This window comes from Eulemur rufifrons, chromosome 30, assembly GCF_041146395.1.
Source record: "Eulemur rufifrons isolate Redbay chromosome 30, OSU_ERuf_1, whole genome shotgun sequence".
In the NCBI taxonomy this organism is placed as follows: Eukaryota; Metazoa; Chordata; class Mammalia; order Primates; family Lemuridae; genus Eulemur; species Eulemur rufifrons.
Window position 1 is genome coordinate 91,561,931 of NC_091012.1, and position 19,159 is coordinate 91,581,089.

Here is a 19,159-nt window from a genome sequence, read left to right on the forward strand (position 1 = left end):
TTTAGTGCTAGTTTAATACTGCTGAATCTTTCTGTGACCTCTAGAATTTTAGCCAATCACTTAAGAGACCTCAGAAGCTCAAACTGATAAGAGGATTCTGCATCTCTAGGCAACAGTATTACCTCAGCATACACAGGTTGAAAAATGTGAGATACCAGAAAGACAGCTCCAGTTTTTTACATTACAGGAATAAACAAATCACCTAACCAATTAAAGGAATACACTTACTCACACTAATATAATACAGGAAAATCAGAGCAATTATTATAGTCACCAAGTTTGGAGTTGATTAGTTTTAGATGAGAATTCCCTGTTACACTGTTTATTCAAATGTAGATAAGAAGCAGAGTTTAAAGTGAAATTATTCTTTAATCCCAGATTTTTTTTTACTTAACTCAATCTAGTTACTCCTGATATTCAGAGTAATGAAGTTGCAATGTCAGTCATTGTTTGATTTTACCAATTTTAGGAGTCTTTCCCAAATCTAAGTTTTTTATATTTTAAAATAACAGATTTTTACTTTGTTGTATTGAGAGATGTATGAAACTTGCATTTTTATAGTTTGTTCATTTCTTTGCTGGTGAAGGTACTTTACTCTTAAAATAGTCAACCTAACTCCTGGCATTAGAATCTCATTGGTATTTTTTGTAGCAGAAAAAGTAGAAATTTAAAAATACAAAGATTTTTCATTGTGAAAGGGTAGCATGTATTCATTAAAGAAATTTTTGGAAAATACTAAAAATACCCATAGTCCCACCATCCACTAGAATGTAAACTCCTTGACAGCCGGAATTTTTGTGTGTTTTGTTTATTGCTGGGTTCTCAGAGCTAAGCACAGTGCCTGGTACAGAGACTATACTCATTAAATATTTGTTGAATAAATAATTGAATCTAAACACAACCACTTTTAGAGATTTGATTATTTACTTCCAGTACTTTTTATCTTCATTTATTTTTCTTATATTACAGAATTGTGACCTATAGTACATATAACCTTGTTTTCTAATTTTGCACTTACCAATCTTGTAAACATTTTTCATATTTGTGCATATTCTTTTTTTCATATTATTTCATACTCAACAATTTTAATGGTTGCAGAATAGTTTATTGCTGCCCTATATTAGACATTCAGGGTATATTTCTTTTCTATTGCTATTATAATCTATACTGCGTTTAATGTCTTTGTTCATAAACGTTTTCTCATATTTATTTCAGATGACTTTTCAGAAGTAAAATTTCTGAAGTAAAGGGAATAATATTAATAGCATCTGCCATTTAGTAAATGATTACTAAGTGCCAGGTGCTTAGTTGTGTACTTTCCATACATTATCGCATGTAATCCTCTCAACAAACCTGAGAGATTGGTGGTATATTCTCCATTTTACAGATGACAAAACTAAGGTGCAGAAAAATTAACTTGCCTATGGCAAGTGGCAAGTGGTTTCAAATTTAGATCTGACTTCAGATCCCAAGCTCTTAACCACAGTGTTCTTAACATATAGTATGACCAAATTGCTTTTCAAAAGGATTGCACCTGGCTACTTTGCTGTCCATGTAAGAGTGCCTGCCGCCTATCTCTCTAGCATTGGATATTAGTACTTTAAAAAAGATTTTGATAAATTGTTAGGCAAAACATGGTATATGGCAAACATTTAGTAAGTAGATTTTGAATAGAGGGAAGTTATTGAAAATAGATGAGCTTCCTCAAAATGAAACTGATATGATTACTTCATTTTTTCATTTTTTTAGCTGTCCTGGAAATACTAGATCTTGACATGTCTTTAGACTTCTGTCTGAACATTGCTAAACTGCTGATGGATCATGAAAGGTACAGAAGAATTGATTTCCCTTTCTCTAAACATTAACATTTTTCTAAGGTTTCCGTTAACACATATTGAATACACACACACACACACACACACACTCATGCTCTGTCTGACAGCACAATGTTTGCCTTGTGCTGATCAATTTAGAAGTTACAACTGTTTGCTTAATGACTTAAATAATAGTAAAGTTAATTTTAAAATTTATATTAAATTTTTAAAAAGGAAATAAATGAAAAAAGAATAAGATGGGGCTTCATAAAATAGGAGTTAGGCTAGAATTAACCTGCAGGCTAGAGTCATGTAGAATAGGAAGGCATAAACAGGTGCAGTTCTGCAGTTAATAGCCTCTCTGGCTTTATTTTCATGGGACCATTAAAGTCAAAAGGGACCTTGCAATTTTTACAGACCTCTTAGTGATTCTCAAACTTTGGTGTCATTAGAATGACTGGGGAATAAGTACTTGAAAAGATGCTCAACTTCATTAGCCATTGGGGAAATGCAAATCAAAACCAAAATGAGAAACCACTTCACACCCACTAGGATGATTATAATAAAAAAGGCAGATAATAACAGATATTGGCAAGGATGTGGAGAAATTGTAACCCTCATACTCTGCTGGTGGGAATGTAAAATGGTGCAGCTTCTTTGGAAAACATTTGTTAGTTCCTTAATAAGTTAAATATAGAGTTACCATATGACACTGCAATTCCACTCCTAGGTTTAAACCCAAATGAATTGAAAGCATATATCCACACAAACGTTTGTACATAAACATTCATAGCAGCATTGTTCATAATTGCCAAAAAGTGTAAACAACCCATATGTCTATCAACTGATGAATGGATAAACAAAATTTGATATATCCATACCATGGAATATTATTTATCAATGAAAATAAACAGTACTGATACATGTTACAACATGGATAAACCTTGAAAACATGCTAAGTGAAAGAAGCCAGTCACAAAAAACTACATGTTGTAAGATTCCATTTATAAGATATATCCAGAACGGTAAGATTTATAGAGACAGAAAGTAGATCATGGTTGCCTAGGGCTGCAGAATTTGAGGGGAAATGGTGAGTGACTGCTAATGCAAAGGGGTTTATTTCTGATGTGTTTAAAATGTTCTAAAATTGATTCAGTGATGGTTGCACAACTCTAAAAATATATTAAGAACCATTGAATTGTGTACTTTAAATGGATAAATCATATGGTATGTGAATTATACCTCAATAAAACTGTTATAGTATAAAAAATAATCACTGAGGAACCAGACAGAAATATAGAGGTCAGGCCTTATTTTACTTCAACAAGCCCGGGTCTCTGTTTTCTTTTTTGGTTATCCAGGAGGTTCTGAGAACCACTATTCTAGACCAGAGGTCAGTAAGCGCTTTCTGTTGAAGGGTCATGTAGTAAACATTTTAGGCTTTGCAAGCCATAAGGTCTCTGATATACCTACTCTACTGCTATTGTAGTGTGAAAGCAGCCATAGACAATATATAAATGAAAGAATGTGGTTGTGTTCCAATAAAAGTTTATTTGCAAAACCAGGTAGCTGGTTGGATTTGGCCTGCAAGCTATTGTTTGTCAGTCCTTTTTGTAGACTAGTCTCCCACCTGATAAATGAATTGTCCATGATTTCGTGCATGAGAAGCAATTTAGCCTCTTCTGGAATACCTGTGGAAAAGGGGCGCTCCATTGTATTTTTATAAAGCTGGAACAGAAAATTCTTCCTTACATAGAATTGATACATGTTTTCCACTGATTTTTAAGGCTGCTGGTTCTGCTGCATGGTAACATCTAAATCTTTAACTTGACAGCTCTTCATCAGTTCATTTTAACATTGTTTATGATATGGTCACTTCCTGGGTGTCACTTCCAGTTTGTAAGCATGGCAACTGGAACTGAACACAATACTGCAGATGTGATCTAAATAATAGTACACACCTTTCATGTTCTAAATGTTCTAAACCTGCACTGTTCAATATGGTAGCAACTAGCCACATGTAGCTATTTAAATTTAAATTAATTAAAATTTAAAAAATTTAAAAATTTAGTCCTTTAGTTACACTAGCCCCATATCAATTCTCAGTAGCCACATGCAGCTAATGGCTACCTTATTGAACATTACAGATAGAGAACATTTCCATTATCGCAGGAAAGTTCTATTGGGCAGCGCTGTTCTAGATCCTATATTTCTTTTAATGCAGGCAATATTTAAATTAGCTCTCTTCTGGTAGCTACATTGTATGGTTAATTTCCTGGGCTTATAAGACTAGATCTTTACAATATCAATTGTTCTTAATACCTGAATTCCATTTCCTCTATGTTGTTGGTTAAATACCCAATAGCCATACTTTATAAACAAGTTTCAGCCTAATGGTTACAGTCTATTTTTTCAGTGTTCTGATCTTTGTGAATTTTGATTATCTCATGCAATATATTAACTGTTCCAGTTTATGTCATCTTCAGATTTGGTATGGCACCTGTCTTCATCTAATTCAGGGGTCAGCAAACTTTTACCTAAAGGGCAAGATAGTATATATTTTATTTAGGCTTCTGGGCCATATAATCTCTATCACAGCTAGTCAACTCTGCTGTTGTAGTACAAAAGCAGCCATAGGCCAATCATAAACAAATGGGTGCATCTGTGTTCCAGTAAAACTTTATTCATAAAAACAAGCAGCTGCAGGCCATAGTTTGCTGACTCCTGATCTATTTAATAAACAGAACAAATCTGAGGCCAGAAACCTCATGGCAGCATAGATTAATCTCCAGGTTAACATCAACCCATTAATTGATAATTTTTGAGGACAGTCATTGAACCTGTTATAAATCCATCTAATTATATAGCCATATGGCCTAATTTCCTCCATCTTGTTCACAAAAATTTCATGGGACTTAACTTTTATTTTTTTAGGTTTTGGTTGTTTATACACCACCTCCTTCCAAAAAGAATTTGAAGCTTCCTATAGTCAAGTATATAGTAAAAATTTTAAAATTGAAATAGAAAATCAAAACATGCCAAACACAATAGCTACTATGGTTACTGTGATTATTAAATTTAACTGTGAGCTTTCTTTCAGCCAGAGAAAAAAGGATAATGTGATAATTTACTTAATTTTCATTATTGAATAACAAAAACTAATATTTACTGATACTTGTCTAGGCACTATTCTAAGCCCTTTACATTATAAATCATGAGATATCTATAAGGTAATTTGTTTGCCTAACCTCATTTTGCAGGTGAGAAAAATGAGGATTATAGAGAAAAAGTAATTTGCCCATAATCACATAGCTAGGAAGGAACAGAACTGGAGTTAATACCTGATTACAGAGCTCATGCTTTGTTTTTTTTTTTTTTTTTTGAGACAGAGTCTCGCTCTGTCACCTGGGCTAGAGTGCCATGGCGTCAGCCTACAGAGCTCCCACTTTTTACCACTGTGCTAGAAGGAATACGTAAAGACTGACAAACTTTCCCCCAAATACTACATTCTAAAGCAATTCGTCACAAGAAAGTTTTCACATAGGGAACCATGAGCTTTGGTATGGCCAGAGATGTGTTGCATATGGTTGAATTAGTTGCCAACATTTAACATTCAGGAAATTTCACATAAAAATCTGGCTTCCTGGCTTCTCTTGAAAAAATAAAAAAATCTAGAAACACTTGGCCAGTATTTCCACTAAGCAATGATCAGTTGGAGCTAAGTAGCAGTTGTTAACCTTTAGACATGGGACACGTGTTCTCCAGTTTGTCATAGTTCCCACAATTCCTTATTTTCTCCCATATCTTGTGTATCAAGCTGTAATTTATCACCTTTTTTGTGTTATTATTCTTATAGCAACTATAAGAAGAAAATAAAATATAGTACCCACATCTCTATCCAAAGTAGGAGAATGAAAGCTAGACTGAGAAGGTGTTTCAAGAAAATGGGAAAGAACAAATTTCTTTATAATGGAAGTAAAAAAATTCTGGTGTTTTTAATATGCAAACAAAGTGTGTTTCTGTCATATGAATACAACTTAAAAGCCCATTATGAAACAAAACATAGTAGAAACTATGGCCAGTACCCAGAAAAACTGTGTAATGAAAAACAATGAATTCAAGAAAAGGACCAAAATTTCAACTGGGTTTATTTTGGAAAATGAATAAAATAAGCAATCTTGTTGGAAAATGCAGTTATGTAGTTATATATTAAGGGAAAAGATTGCCCAGGCATTAGGTTTTTTGTAGATGACAAGTTTACAAAAGAGTGTCTATTGAGTGAGGCATGCAATGTATTTTTAAGTTTCAAATGCAAATCTAATCAGAAATGCTGTTGTTTGGCATATTGAAGATATTGCTTAGAATTTATTGGCTAGGTTGCTTGAAGAGGATAATTTATTTGTGGTGTTTTCTATTGCACAGACATGAAAAATACTGCACAGTGAAGCATATTTATTTGTGATATCAATGAGAATTTTCGTATGATAGAATTTCTGAACACAGTGCCTGTGTCTTAAGTTTAATGTAAACTGGTCAAAATAATTTAAGTATAACTACAGAAGATATTTCTGTAATGGTTAGTGTTAACATAAGACTTGATTTGAAACTTAAATCCAAGGTAGCAGTGTTTTCTAAAGATGTAAAACTTAAGTATATTAATTATATAATTCACTAGGAAACATTGTCCTAAAGAAGCTAAAAATGAAATGTGGATATAGTAATATAGAATATAGTAATATATAATACCAGATATTCTTCTGTGGCTTCAACAGAGATTATTGCTTTGTTGGATGAATTGGATACACAAATACAGTAGTTGCCTCTACTTCTTGTAGGTTAGAGGGCTTAGTTGGATATAGTGCTGTCACAGGTTGAGTTGCCCTGGAAGCAGATTTTGAGGTGGAGGTTAATGTCCAGATGGTTTATTGAGGGGTGATGTCAGGATCAACAATTGTAGGGGGGGAAGGGAAGGAGGAAGGACTAAAGGAGCAGTTGGCTGAGGTACAGTTACAAGCCTCAGCCTTACCCATGGGGAGCTCTGAAGCTGGAATGGTTCCTCAGAATTGTCCTCAGCTGGAGTGAGAGGGCCAGGCCTTATAGTCCAGTGTTGATTAGTCATTGGATGCCAGCTACCCTGGGAAGGGAGCATAACCTTGTATGTGGTAGCTTTTTTCAGCCTAGCAAATTCCTGGAGAGCAACTGGGGAATAAATACGTCAATTATGAAGAGGGGATCTGGGTGATGTAGCACAGCATTTATGTTAGGTGCTGCTGAAGAGAGAGTTTTTGAACTGTTGAAAGAATTCAACTTGTTCATGTCATTCAAGGGAAAATCCCTGCCTCAGCTGAACAACTTGACCTTTTTGGTGAGTATGACAATCCATATAAACACTGTGAATCTCTCTGCAAAAGTGCCCCTAAGTAATTATACAAATGTAAAATTTAATTCACATGTTCTTAGTGAAGTCATATTTTGGGGGAAACTCTTTTGGCAAGGAATAATCTGGCTCGCTTCTCTGTACTGTAATTGGTTTCCAGAGATGCAAGTGGTTACCTAAGCTACATACAATTGTGGGCTTAAAGATTGAACTTAAAAAAAAAAAGTTTTCTGATTTCCAATATTATGGTAATGAAAAATATTGCTTATTTTGCCTTCCTCAACTAGTTTTACTAATGTAAATGAAGAATTACAAATTGAAGAAATTGAACCGCACTGTAGTGTGGTACTGACTCCTAATTAGACAACTTTGGAATATCAGATATAGTAGACATTTGATGTTTTTGGCCACTTGTCATATATTCATTCCACCTTCCTCTTAATAACAGTACCCAAGTTTCCATTTAAGTATCTACTTCTCCCTATCAGCTCATGTGGATATTGACATATTTGTGTAGAAGAAAAGGTTTTAGGTTTCTATCTCCAAATCAACAAAGTAATCAATTTCAAAAGGGAAATTTGATAAATTAAGTATTTATATTTTTAGATTTAAAATTTTAAATATAGCTTCTATTTTCTTACCTGTTTGCTTATACCATCATTCAGTTAATAATAAAGTTTGATTACATATCTGGCAGTGGATATATTTTACACTCTGCTTCATTCATTTATGTTACACATTTGGTTTCTGTAAGAAGTTGTATTACATAATGGACAATGCTTTTAATAACAATTGTATAGCAAAAGCATATTTTATGTAGAGAAGTTTCTTTAAGCAACAAAAGCAAAGTGTGCAAAACATTAGCTGCTACAAAGTGAATGAAGTTCTATCGTGGACTAAACTACTGTAGTTTAGACCTAGTTTTATGATGAACCACTTGATGTAAGGATAAAATTTTGAACACATGGACTTTGAATTCCCCAAAATTTTAATGCATAGAATGAAGGGAAATACTATATCTCTTAAGTGACCTTTTTTTTGAAATTTTACCTTTTACAGTTATGTTTCACTAGGAGACAGAATTATCACCAGATAATTCCAGGTTATACACATATTAGATCCTGGTAATATATGGTACCATTTAAGGGAAGAGCATATGCTTTGGATTCTAGAAAAGGTGGTGAATAGCTTGATATTCTGTTATTGAATCATTTTTCTGAATTTGTTAGATTATATCTATTTACTCTCTGACTTTACTATTTAAATAAACTTTTCTAAGTTTATTTAAAAAGATTAATTTGCCATTATTTTTTCTTAGTGAATCCTTGTTGATTTATGTTAGTGCTTCTGAAACTTTAATGTGTATATGATCAACTGGATCAGCTGAAGATCTTAAGATGCAAATTCTGATTCAGAAGGTCTGGGATGGGGCCTGATCTGCATTTCTAACAATCTCCTAGGTGATGCTAATGCTGTTTGTCTGTGGCCCATACTTTGAGTAGCACAGTGTGGGAATCTACTCACCATCAAATTGGTTTTAACTGACCAACACTTAAGTGCACATACAGTACTAACATTCATCGGGTGTCAGGCAGATAGGAGGGGGGAGGAGGGGATGTGTATATACACACATAACGAGTGCGGTGCTCACTGTCTGGGGGATGGACACGCTTGAAGCTCTGACTTAGGTGGGACAAGGGCAATATACATAACCTAAACATTTGTACCCCCATAATATGCTGAAAAAAAAAGAAAAAAAAAAGAATCAGAACTTTTCCTGTCTCCAGTCTTCATCACTCCTCCAGTTTTCCATAATTTCTTAAGGACTTCTGTAATTATGAGTCTCATCTATAAATTCTCTTATTTCCCTATAATGCAAATTTATTTGATTCAGGGGTCCTGAACTCTTTTACAACTAAGTTACTGTTACTCTCTCCTCACCTTGGACTTTAATTTTTTCTTTTAGAATTTTGTATCTATTTTTAAAATTCTACAAACATACCATGACTATAATGAAAATTTTAAAAGAAAAAAGATCACATCTAATCTTATTATCCTGACAAATTATCTGTTTTTAGTTTTTTCTTTCCTTCAATTCCTTGTCTATATTGGCACATAATTTTTCCTAATTGTAATCTTAGCATAGATCATTTTATGTTATTGGTGAAAGGGGTTTATTTTTAGTGTGTTTAAAATGTTCTAAAATTGATTCAGTGATGGTTGCACAACTCTGAAAATATACTGAAAACCGTGGAATTATGTACTTTAAATGGATAAATCATATGGTATGTGAATTATACCTCAATAAAACTGTTACAAAAATAATCACTAGGAAACCAGACAGAAATATAGAGGCGAGGCCCTATCTTACTTCAACAAGCCTGGATCTCTGTGTTCTTTTTTAGTTCTTACATGACTGTTGTTAGCTTCATCCAGAGTTACCAGAGATCAGGAAGAAGCCTCAAGGCTTCTTATGTCTTAGCATCAGAAGTCATGCACTGTTAAAAGTGAGTCACAGAGCCAGTCCGGATTCAAGAGGAGCACGGTACACGAGGGCATGAATACTAGGAAGCATAATTTATTGGAAGTATACCTTTAGAAACTAGCTATGATAATATTATAGTGGACTAGGGACAATAGCCTCCACCCCTACTTTGATATGGGAAGTAGGAAATGTGTTCTCTTGCTAGATGAGGATTTTCACTATGGTACTGATTGATTTTCTTCTTTCCTACCCCTATCTTTATGCTACAATCTCCTTATCCCTTATGCTTAAGCTGGGAGGTCCCCATAACTGATCCTTTATATCATTTAGAAAATTCTTTGACAGCAGAGCCTGAGGTCAAACATCAATGGCCTCTACTCCTTGTGTATACAACAGGAAATTGGATTAGTTTCTGCAGTTCCTCTATAACCATCACCAATTTTTCCTGTCCCCTAGTAATTAATTCCTGATTTTGTAGGGTTTCCTAGGCTGCTTTTTGGGGGGAGGACCTACCTACTTATTTCTTCAGCAGAGCCCCCCACCTTTTGTTTCTGTTGGGTTTCAGGAGTCTCATCTCTTGATTTTTCCCTCAATTTGATTACTTTTAGTTATAGAAATTCATCAAAGTTTCTGACCACTGAAAATATATTTTCTTGTTCTCTGGCTCTGCTATGGATTTATTCTTGCACTTATTCTATTATTTTTTGAGGTAAATAGTGGGCTCAATCTAGTGTTTTAAACTCAGGTTCATCCACTATAGAATAATGGTTAATAATGTGGCATATAAAGTTAGATTACATGAGTTCAAGTCCTGGTTCCTCCACTTTGCAGATGCATAACTTTATGTAAATTATTTAAACTATATATGCTTCAGTTTCCTACCCATTAATATTACTTAACTCTTATGGTTGTCTGAAGATTAAATAAGTTCATTCATGTAAAATTCCTGGCACATGATAAGCATTCAATAGACTGTAGCTATTATTATTTCTAAAAAAGTATTAGAAATAATACAATATTTCATTCCAAGTTGAGTTGTATGTCTACAGAATAGAATTCATGTCTATCATTTTACATAAGGCTAGCATTCCTGGACATGATCAAAATGTTGCATTTAGCTTTTTAGCAGTTTTATCAGCATCACTTGTGAGCTATGTTTAAGAGTAAATTGCAGGACAATTTTACTAACACTGAGCCCATTTATAGGCATTGAAGTGATGATTGCCAAAATGCTATTTAACACGAGCAGTGAACATAATGACAGCAAGAGGCAATGTATGGTATATTGAAATGAGTTCCTCCTTCAAACTAAATGACCATGAGACCTCAGATAAGTCATTTAGCTTCTCAGAGCCAGTGATAAGCAGAATAATGTCCCCTAAAGAGCTTCCTTACCCTAATCTCTGGGACTATGAATGTTACTTTACATGGCAAAATGAACTTTGCATATGTAAGTAAAATTACTAACCAGTTGAATTTAAAATAGGGATGTTATCCTGGATTATCTGGGTGGGCCCAACATAATCACATGAGACCTTAGAAACAGAAGAAGAATGCAGAAGGGGAAGTCAGATGGATTCAAAGTACAAGAAATATTCAACACCTCATTGCTGGCTCTGAAGAAAGAATGAGCCATGAGCCAAGAAATGCAGGTGGTCTCTAGGAGCTGAGACAAATCCCAGTGTACAGCCAGCAAGGAAATGGGACCTCAGTCCTAGAACCTCACAGAACTGGATTCTGCCAATAGCCTGAATGAGCCTAGAAGTGGACTCTCCCCCAGAACTCCCTAGGTAAGAGCCTAGGATGGCCAATACATAGCCTTTAGCCTCGTGAGACCCTAAGCACAATTCCCAGTCAAGCCTGCATGGGTTTTTGACTACAGGACTGGGAAATAACAAGTGAGTGTTATTTTAAGTCACTAAATTTGTGGTCATTTTTTATAGCAGCAATGAAAAACTAATATAAGGCCTCAGTTGCTTCTGTAAATAAGAGGGTAGTAGGAGGTGGGGTGGAGGAGCTTGGAATAAATAAACTTTAAGGTTCCTTCTAGCCCTTGATTGCAGTATTCTCATACAGCTGCTAGTTTGTGAGCTAAAGTCTAACAACCATAAATTGGATGCACACATAAACACACAAACTTTAAAGCAGCGGTTCCCAGCCTTTTTGGCACCAGGGACCGGTTTCATGGAAGATAATTTTTCCAGGGACCAAGGGTGGAGGTGGGGGATGTCGTGGGTTGCTGGGAAGTGGTGCAGAGCTCAGGCGGTGATACACATGTTTCCTAACAGGCCATGGACCGGTACTGGGCCACGGCCCAAAGGTTGTGGACCACAGCTTTAAAGGATACATATCAATATGGCAAAGCTAAAGGTTTGAGGGACTTCATAATAGCAGAACAACCAGCTAAATGGTAGAGTGAGTTCTGCAACTGCAAACAGTTGTAGCCAGAACCAGGTTCTTCAGCTATAGCCCCAAATTAGGATTCAATGAAAAGGTGACTTTGTATATACAGAGTATTCATACCCTGAAGTGGAAAAATGATCATTGTTACCAAACCAGAAGGTCAGTGATGTCTATATGCCTACTAGCATTATAATAATTTATAGTTCTTATTCCCCTAAGGAATCAAGTTTATACCCTATATTTCTAATACATAGCAAATTTCAACAATTTGCTCTATTTGGCAAGTATACTCTTGGTCTTCTATGAAATTAACTCCAAGGAGCAGAGATTCCAATATAACCTGGAAATGAGTACTTAGTACATTCCTTAGAGATGCAACACTGCTTTAGAGCAATCTCCAGGGTCTGCCAACTCTGTGCAAGTTGGCATTAAGTTTATAATGACAGTTCTAGCTCACCTTCCCACCCACTTCTAGCAATTATGCAAAGAAATGCCCAATTTTCCTTTATGTTGTTATTTTTTTAAAAAACAGCTTTATTAAGGTATAACTGACATACAGTTCAATGCGTATATTTGGAATAAGTGTACAGTTGAGTAAGTTTTAGCTACACACACGCACACAGTTATGAACCCATTATCACAATCAGGATAATGAACATATTTATTATCCCTAAAAGGTTCCTTGTAGTCTTTTATAATCTCTCCTTAGCCCCCTTCAACAGATAGCCATTGATCACTAAATGTCACTATAGATTAGTTTGCATTTTCTAGAATTTTATGTAAATGAAATCATAGAGTATTTCTTCTTTTTAGTCTGGCTTCTTTAACTCAGCATAATTGCCTGAGGTCCATCCATGTTGTTGCATGTATCTATAATTTATTCTTTTTTATTGCAAATAGTATTCTGTTGTATAGGATATACCACAATTTGTTTACCTATTTATCTGTTGATACAAATTTTGGTTGTTTCCAGTTTGGGGCCATTACAAATAAAGCTGCTATGAACATTCATGTATGTTTCTTTGCATGGACATGCTTTCATTTCTCTTGATAAATACCTAGAAGTGAAATGGCTGGTTTGGATGGTAGGTAGTTCTATGGTTTGGATATAGTTTATCCCCAGCAAAACTCATGTTAAAATTTGATCCCCAGTGCAGCTGGTGTTGGGAGCTGGGGCCTAGTGGGAGGTGTTTGGGTTATGGGAGGGGATCCCTCATGAATGTCTTGGTGCTGTTCTTGCAGTAGTGAGTGAGTTCTTGCTCTTGGAAGACTGGATTAGTTCTCAGGGTATGGATTAATTTCCATGAGAGTGAGTTGTTATAAAGCCAAGACACCCCTTGGGTTTTGTCTCTTTGCATGTGTCCAATTCCCCTTTGATCTTCTCCACTATGTTATGATGCAGTGTGAAAGCCCTCACCAGAAGCCAGGGGTATGCCCTCGTACATCCCAGCCTGTAGAATTATGAACTAAATAAACCTCTTTTCTTTACAAATTACCCAGTCTTAATTATTCTGTTATAGTAACACAAAACGGACTAAGATAGGCAGTATACATTTAAATTTTCAAGAAATTGGCAAACTGTTTTCCAAAATAGTTATAGCATTTCATTTTATATTCTCACCAGGAGTGTATGAGAGTTCCAGTTCCTCCACATCCTGGCCCACATTTAGTATGGTCAGCCTATTTGATTTTTAATAGGTATTCAGTGATATCTCATTGTGGCTTTAATTTGCATTTTTATAATTACTAATAATTTTGAGCATTTTTTAAAATGCTCATCCCTTTTTGTGAAGTACCTGTTCAAGTCTTTTGCTCATTTTTAAAATTAGGTTGTTTTCTTACTATTGATTTAGAAACTCCTCTCAATATTTTATAAACAAGATCTTTTTTCAGCTTTATTGAAGTATAATTGATGAAAATTGTATATATTCAAGGTGAACAATATGATATTTTGATATATGTATACATTGTGAAGTGATTACAATGAAGCTAATTAACAAATATATCTATCATCTCATGTAGTTACCTTTTTTGTGGTGAAAATACTTAAGATGTACTCTTTTAGCAAATTTCAAGTGTACATTATTATTAACTATAGTCATCATGCTGTACATTAGGTCTCCAGAACCTATTCATTCTGCAAAACCACAAGTTTTTACCTTTTACCAGCATCTTCTCATCCCCCCACCCCACCCTCGTCACCACCACCCTTGGTAATCACCATTCTACTCTCTGTTTTTATGAGTTTGACTTTTTTAGATTCCACATATAAGTGAGATTATGCAGTATTTGTCTTTCTGTGTCTAGCTTATTTTGCTTAACATAACGTCCTCCAGGTTCATCCATGTTTTTGCAAATGACATGATTTCCTTCTTTTTAAGGCTGAATAATATTTACACCACATTTTTTTATCCATTCATCCATTGATGGATGCTTAGGTTTTTATACCTTGGTTGTTGTGAATAATACTACAGTGAACCTGGGAGTGAAAATATGTCTTTGAGATCATGATTATGTTTTCCTTTAGATATATACCCAGAAGTGAGATTGCTGGATCATATGTGGTAGTTCTATTTTTAATTTTTTGTGGAAGCTCCATACTGCCTTCCATAATGGCTATACCAATTTACATCCCTACTAACAATGTGTAAGTGTTCTTTTTCCCCGCATCTTCACCAATACTTGTTATCTTTTGACTTTTTGATAATAGCCATTCTAACTGGTGTGAGGTGATATTTAATTGTGGTTTTGAATTGTATTTTCCTGATGATTAGTGATGTTGAGGACCTTTTCATATACCTATTGGCCAATTGTATATCTTCATTGGAAAAGTATCTATTCAGGACCTTTGCCCATTTTTAAATTGGGTTATTTGCTGTTTTGGTATAAAGTTGTATATATTTTGGACATTAACCTCTTATTGGATATATAGTTTAAAAATATTTTCTCCCATTCCATGGGTTGCCTTTTCATTTTGTTGATTGTTTCCTTTGCTCTGCTGAAACTTTTTAGTTTGATGTAGTCTTATTTGTTTATTTTTTCTTTTATTGCCTGTGCTTTTGGTATCATATCTAAAAAGTCATTGCCAAGACCGACGTCATTATTTCTTTGTTGTGCTTAGTTTGGGTTATATTTACTCACATTCTAAGAGTTCCTGGAGGTAGAAAATGATATCATTGAGTTAAGATCTTTCTTTTTTATTTATATGAGAATTTACCGCTATTAATTTCCCCTCAAGTACTACTTTAGCAGCATCCCACAAATTTTGAAATGTTCTGTTTTCATTTTAATTCAATGCAAAATATGTTGGAATTTCCCTTTTTATTTTCTTATTTAACCCATTGGTTATTTGGAAGTATGTTAGTTTCCAAATATTTGAGCATTTTTAAGACATCTTTCTGTTATTGATTTGTAATTTAGTTCCATTGTGGTTAGAGAACACACATTTCATATAATTTGAATCCTTTTGAATTTAGGGATACTTTTTTATGGCCTGGAATATAATCTATTAATATTTTGGTAAATGTTCCGTGTGCACTTGAGAAGAAGGTGTGTGCTATTGTTGGGTGAATTTTTAAACACTGTTTAGTATAAGGGTAGCATAGATTTGTTGTAGATGTTTTTTATTAAGTTGAGGAAATGGCTCTCTATTTCATCCTTTTTGAGAGTTTTTTAAAATCATGGATGGTGTTGAGTTTTGTCAAATGCTTTTCTTGCATCAATTGATGATATGATCATGGGATGTTTCTTCTTTAGCCTGTTAATATGGTGAATTTCACTGATTATTTTTCAAATATTGACCCAGCCTTGCACTCCTAAAATAAACCCCACTTGGTCATGGTGTTATTTTTTTTTTTATTTCAGCACATTATGGGGGTACAAATATTTAGGTTATGTATATTGCCCTTGCTCCACCTGAGTCGGAGCTTCAAGCATGTCCATCCCCCAGATGGTGTGCACCGCACTCATTATAATATGTGCATATATCCATCCCCTCCTCCCCCCTCCTATCTGCCCGACACCTGATAAATGTTATTGCTACATGTACACTTAAGTTAAAACCAATTTGATGGTGAGTACATGTAGTGCTTGTTTTTCCATTCTTGTGATACTTCACTTAGTAGAATGGGTTCCAGCTCTATCTAGGAAATACAAGAGGTGCTAGATCACCATTGTTTTTTGTGGCTGAATAGGACTCCATGGTATACATATACCACATTTTATTAATCCACTCATGTACTGATGGGCACTTGGGTTGTTTCCACATTTTTGCAATTGTGAATTGTGCTGCTATAAACATTCGAGTGCACATGTCTTTTTTATAGAATATCTTTTGTTCTTTTGGGTAGATGCCCAGTAATGGGATTGCTGGATCAAATGGTAGATCTACTTGTATCTCTTTGAGGTATTGCCATATTGCTTTCCACAGAGGTTGTACTAGTTTGCAGTCCCACCAGCAGTGTATGAGTGTTCCTATCTCTCCACATCTATGTCAACATTTATTGTTTTGGGACTTTTTGATAAAGGCCATTCTCACTGGAGATAAGTGATATCTCATTGTGGTTTTGATTTGCATTTCCCTGATGATTAGAGATGTTGAGCATTTTTTTATATGTTTGTTAGCCTTTAGTCTATCTTCTTTTGAAAATTTCTGTTCATGTCCTTTGCCCACTTTTTGATTGGGTTGTTTGACTTTTTCTTGCTGATTTTCCTGAGTTCTGTATAGATTCTAGTTATCAGCCCTTTATTAGATGTGTAACATGCAAATATTTTCTCCCATTCTGTAGGTTGTCTGTTTGCTCTCATGATAGTTTCCTTGGCTGTGCAGAATACGTTTTCTTATATATTGGATATTTCTGTTTGATAATATTTTGTTAAAAATCTTTGCATCTGTATTCATGAGTAATATTGATCTATCATTTTCTTATTTTGTGCTGTCTTTGTCTGACTTTATTACCCTAGTAAAACTGTCTTGATAAAATGATTGGAAAGTGTTCCCTACTATTCTGTTTTCTGGAAGAGATTGTATAGAATTGGTGCTAGTTCTTTGAATATTTGGCAGAATGCTTCCATGAAACCATTTCAACCTGGAATTTCTTTTTCAGGAGTTTTTTATTTTTTATTTCTATTTTTTGAGACAGAGTCTCACTCTGTTTCCCAGGCTAGAGTGCCATGGCATCAGCCTAGCTCACTGTAACCTCAAACCCCTGGGCTCAAGTGATCTTCCTGTCTCAGCCTCCCTAGTAGCTGGAACTACAAGCACGTGCCACCATACCTGGCTAATTTTTTCTATTTTTAGTTGCCCAGGTAATTTTTTTTCTATTTTAGTAGAGACAGGGTTTCACTCTTGCTCAGGCTGGTCTCTACCTCCTGAGCTCAAGGAATCCTCCTGCCTCGGCCACCCAGAGTGCTAGGATTACAGGCATCAGCAACCACGCCTGGCCGAGGAGTTTTAAAATTATGAATTCAATTTCCCTAATATTTACATGGTTATTCAAATCATCTATTTTATACTGGGGGTTGTGATAGTTTGTGATTTTGGGGGAATGGGTCCATTTCATCTGACGTTTCAAATTTATGTGCATTTAATTGTTCATAGTATTTTCTTATTATCCTTTTGATGTGTACATGGTCTGTAATGATATCCTCTGTTGCATTCCTGATATTAGTAATTTGAATCTTCTCTCTTTTTTCCCTCAGTCTTGCTAAAAGTTTATCAATTGTATAGGTATATATATTTTTTAATAACTTACTTTTGTTTCATTGATTTTTTTCTATTTTCTACTTTAAATGTTACTGATTTCTGCTCTTATCTTTATTATTTACTTCTTTCTGCTTGCTTTAGGTTTATTTTGCTCTTCCTTTTCTAATTTCTTGAGGGTGGTATCTTAAATTATTGATTTGAGACTTTTCCTCTTTTTTAATGGCAAGCCTTTAGTTATAAAAACAATTCCCTCTTAGCACTGCTATCGCTGCATCCAATAAATTTTAATATGCTGTATTTTCATTTTCACTCAGTCACCTTTCTCTTATGGATTTCTATTTGAGCCATGTTGTCAGAAAACACATTCTGCATGATTTTAATACTTTCAAATTTCTTGAGGTTTGTTCTATTTCTCAGGATATAGCATATTTTGGTGTATAGTTTGTGGACACTTGAAAAGATTTTGTAGTCTGCTGTTGTCTGGTGAAGTCTTCTTCAAAGGTGAATTAGATCCTGTTATTTGATGAGTTACTTAGGTGTTATGTACCTTAGTTGATTTTTGTCTAGTGTTATAAATATTTTAAAGAGATAGGGTTACACTATGTTGCCAAGGCTGGCCTTGAACTCCTAGACTCAATCCTCTTGCCTCAGCCTCCTTAGTATCTGGGATTATAGGCATGTGCCACCACACCAAGCTTAGTTTTATAAACTTCTGAGAGGGGGTGCTGAAGTCTCCAATTCTAGTAGTTGGATTTGTCTATTTTTTCTTTTAAGCCTGTCACTTTTTGCTTTACATACTTTGCAGCTCTGTGTGTGTGTGTGCATGTGCACACATACACATTTACAATTACTATGGCTTCTTGGTGGATTGACCTTTTCATCATTATGTAATGTACCTCTTTGTCCTTGACAATTTTCTTTGCTCTGCAGAGTACTTTATCTCATATTAATATAGCCACTCTGAAAACATACAAATGGCCACTGGGTATATGAAAGGTACTCAATATCACTAGTCATCAGGGAAATGAAAATCAAAACCACAATGAGCTATCACTTTACACCTGTTAGGATGGATATTATTTTCTAAAAAGGTAATAAGTGTTGGCAAGATTTGGAGAACTTGGGATTCTTGTACACTGTTGGTGGGAATGTAGAATGGTACAGCCCCTGTGGAAAACAATATGGTTGTTTCTCAGAGAATTGAAAATAGAACTACCATATGATCCACCAATTCCACCTAAAAGAGTTGGAAGCAGGATCTCAAAGAGATATTTTCACTCCCGTGTTCATTGCAGCATTATTTACATTACCTAAATTGTGGAAGCAACCCATGTGTCTATCAATGGATGATGAATGGATAAGCAAAATGTGGTGTA

The 19,159-nt window shown here is 34.8% G+C and overlaps 1 protein-coding gene across 1 annotated transcript in view; it reads left to right on the forward strand.

Moving 5' to 3' along the window:
* TEX11 (testis expressed 11) overlaps positions 1-19,159 on the forward strand; it is a 254,883-nt gene that overhangs the window by 117,390 nt on the left and 118,334 nt on the right. Inside the window, exon 12 of the mRNA XM_069464262.1 lies at positions 1,750-1,828. Coding sequence (XP_069320363.1) covers positions 1,750-1,828 — 79 coding nt within the window. The remainder of the gene's footprint in view (positions 1-1,749; positions 1,829-19,159) is intronic.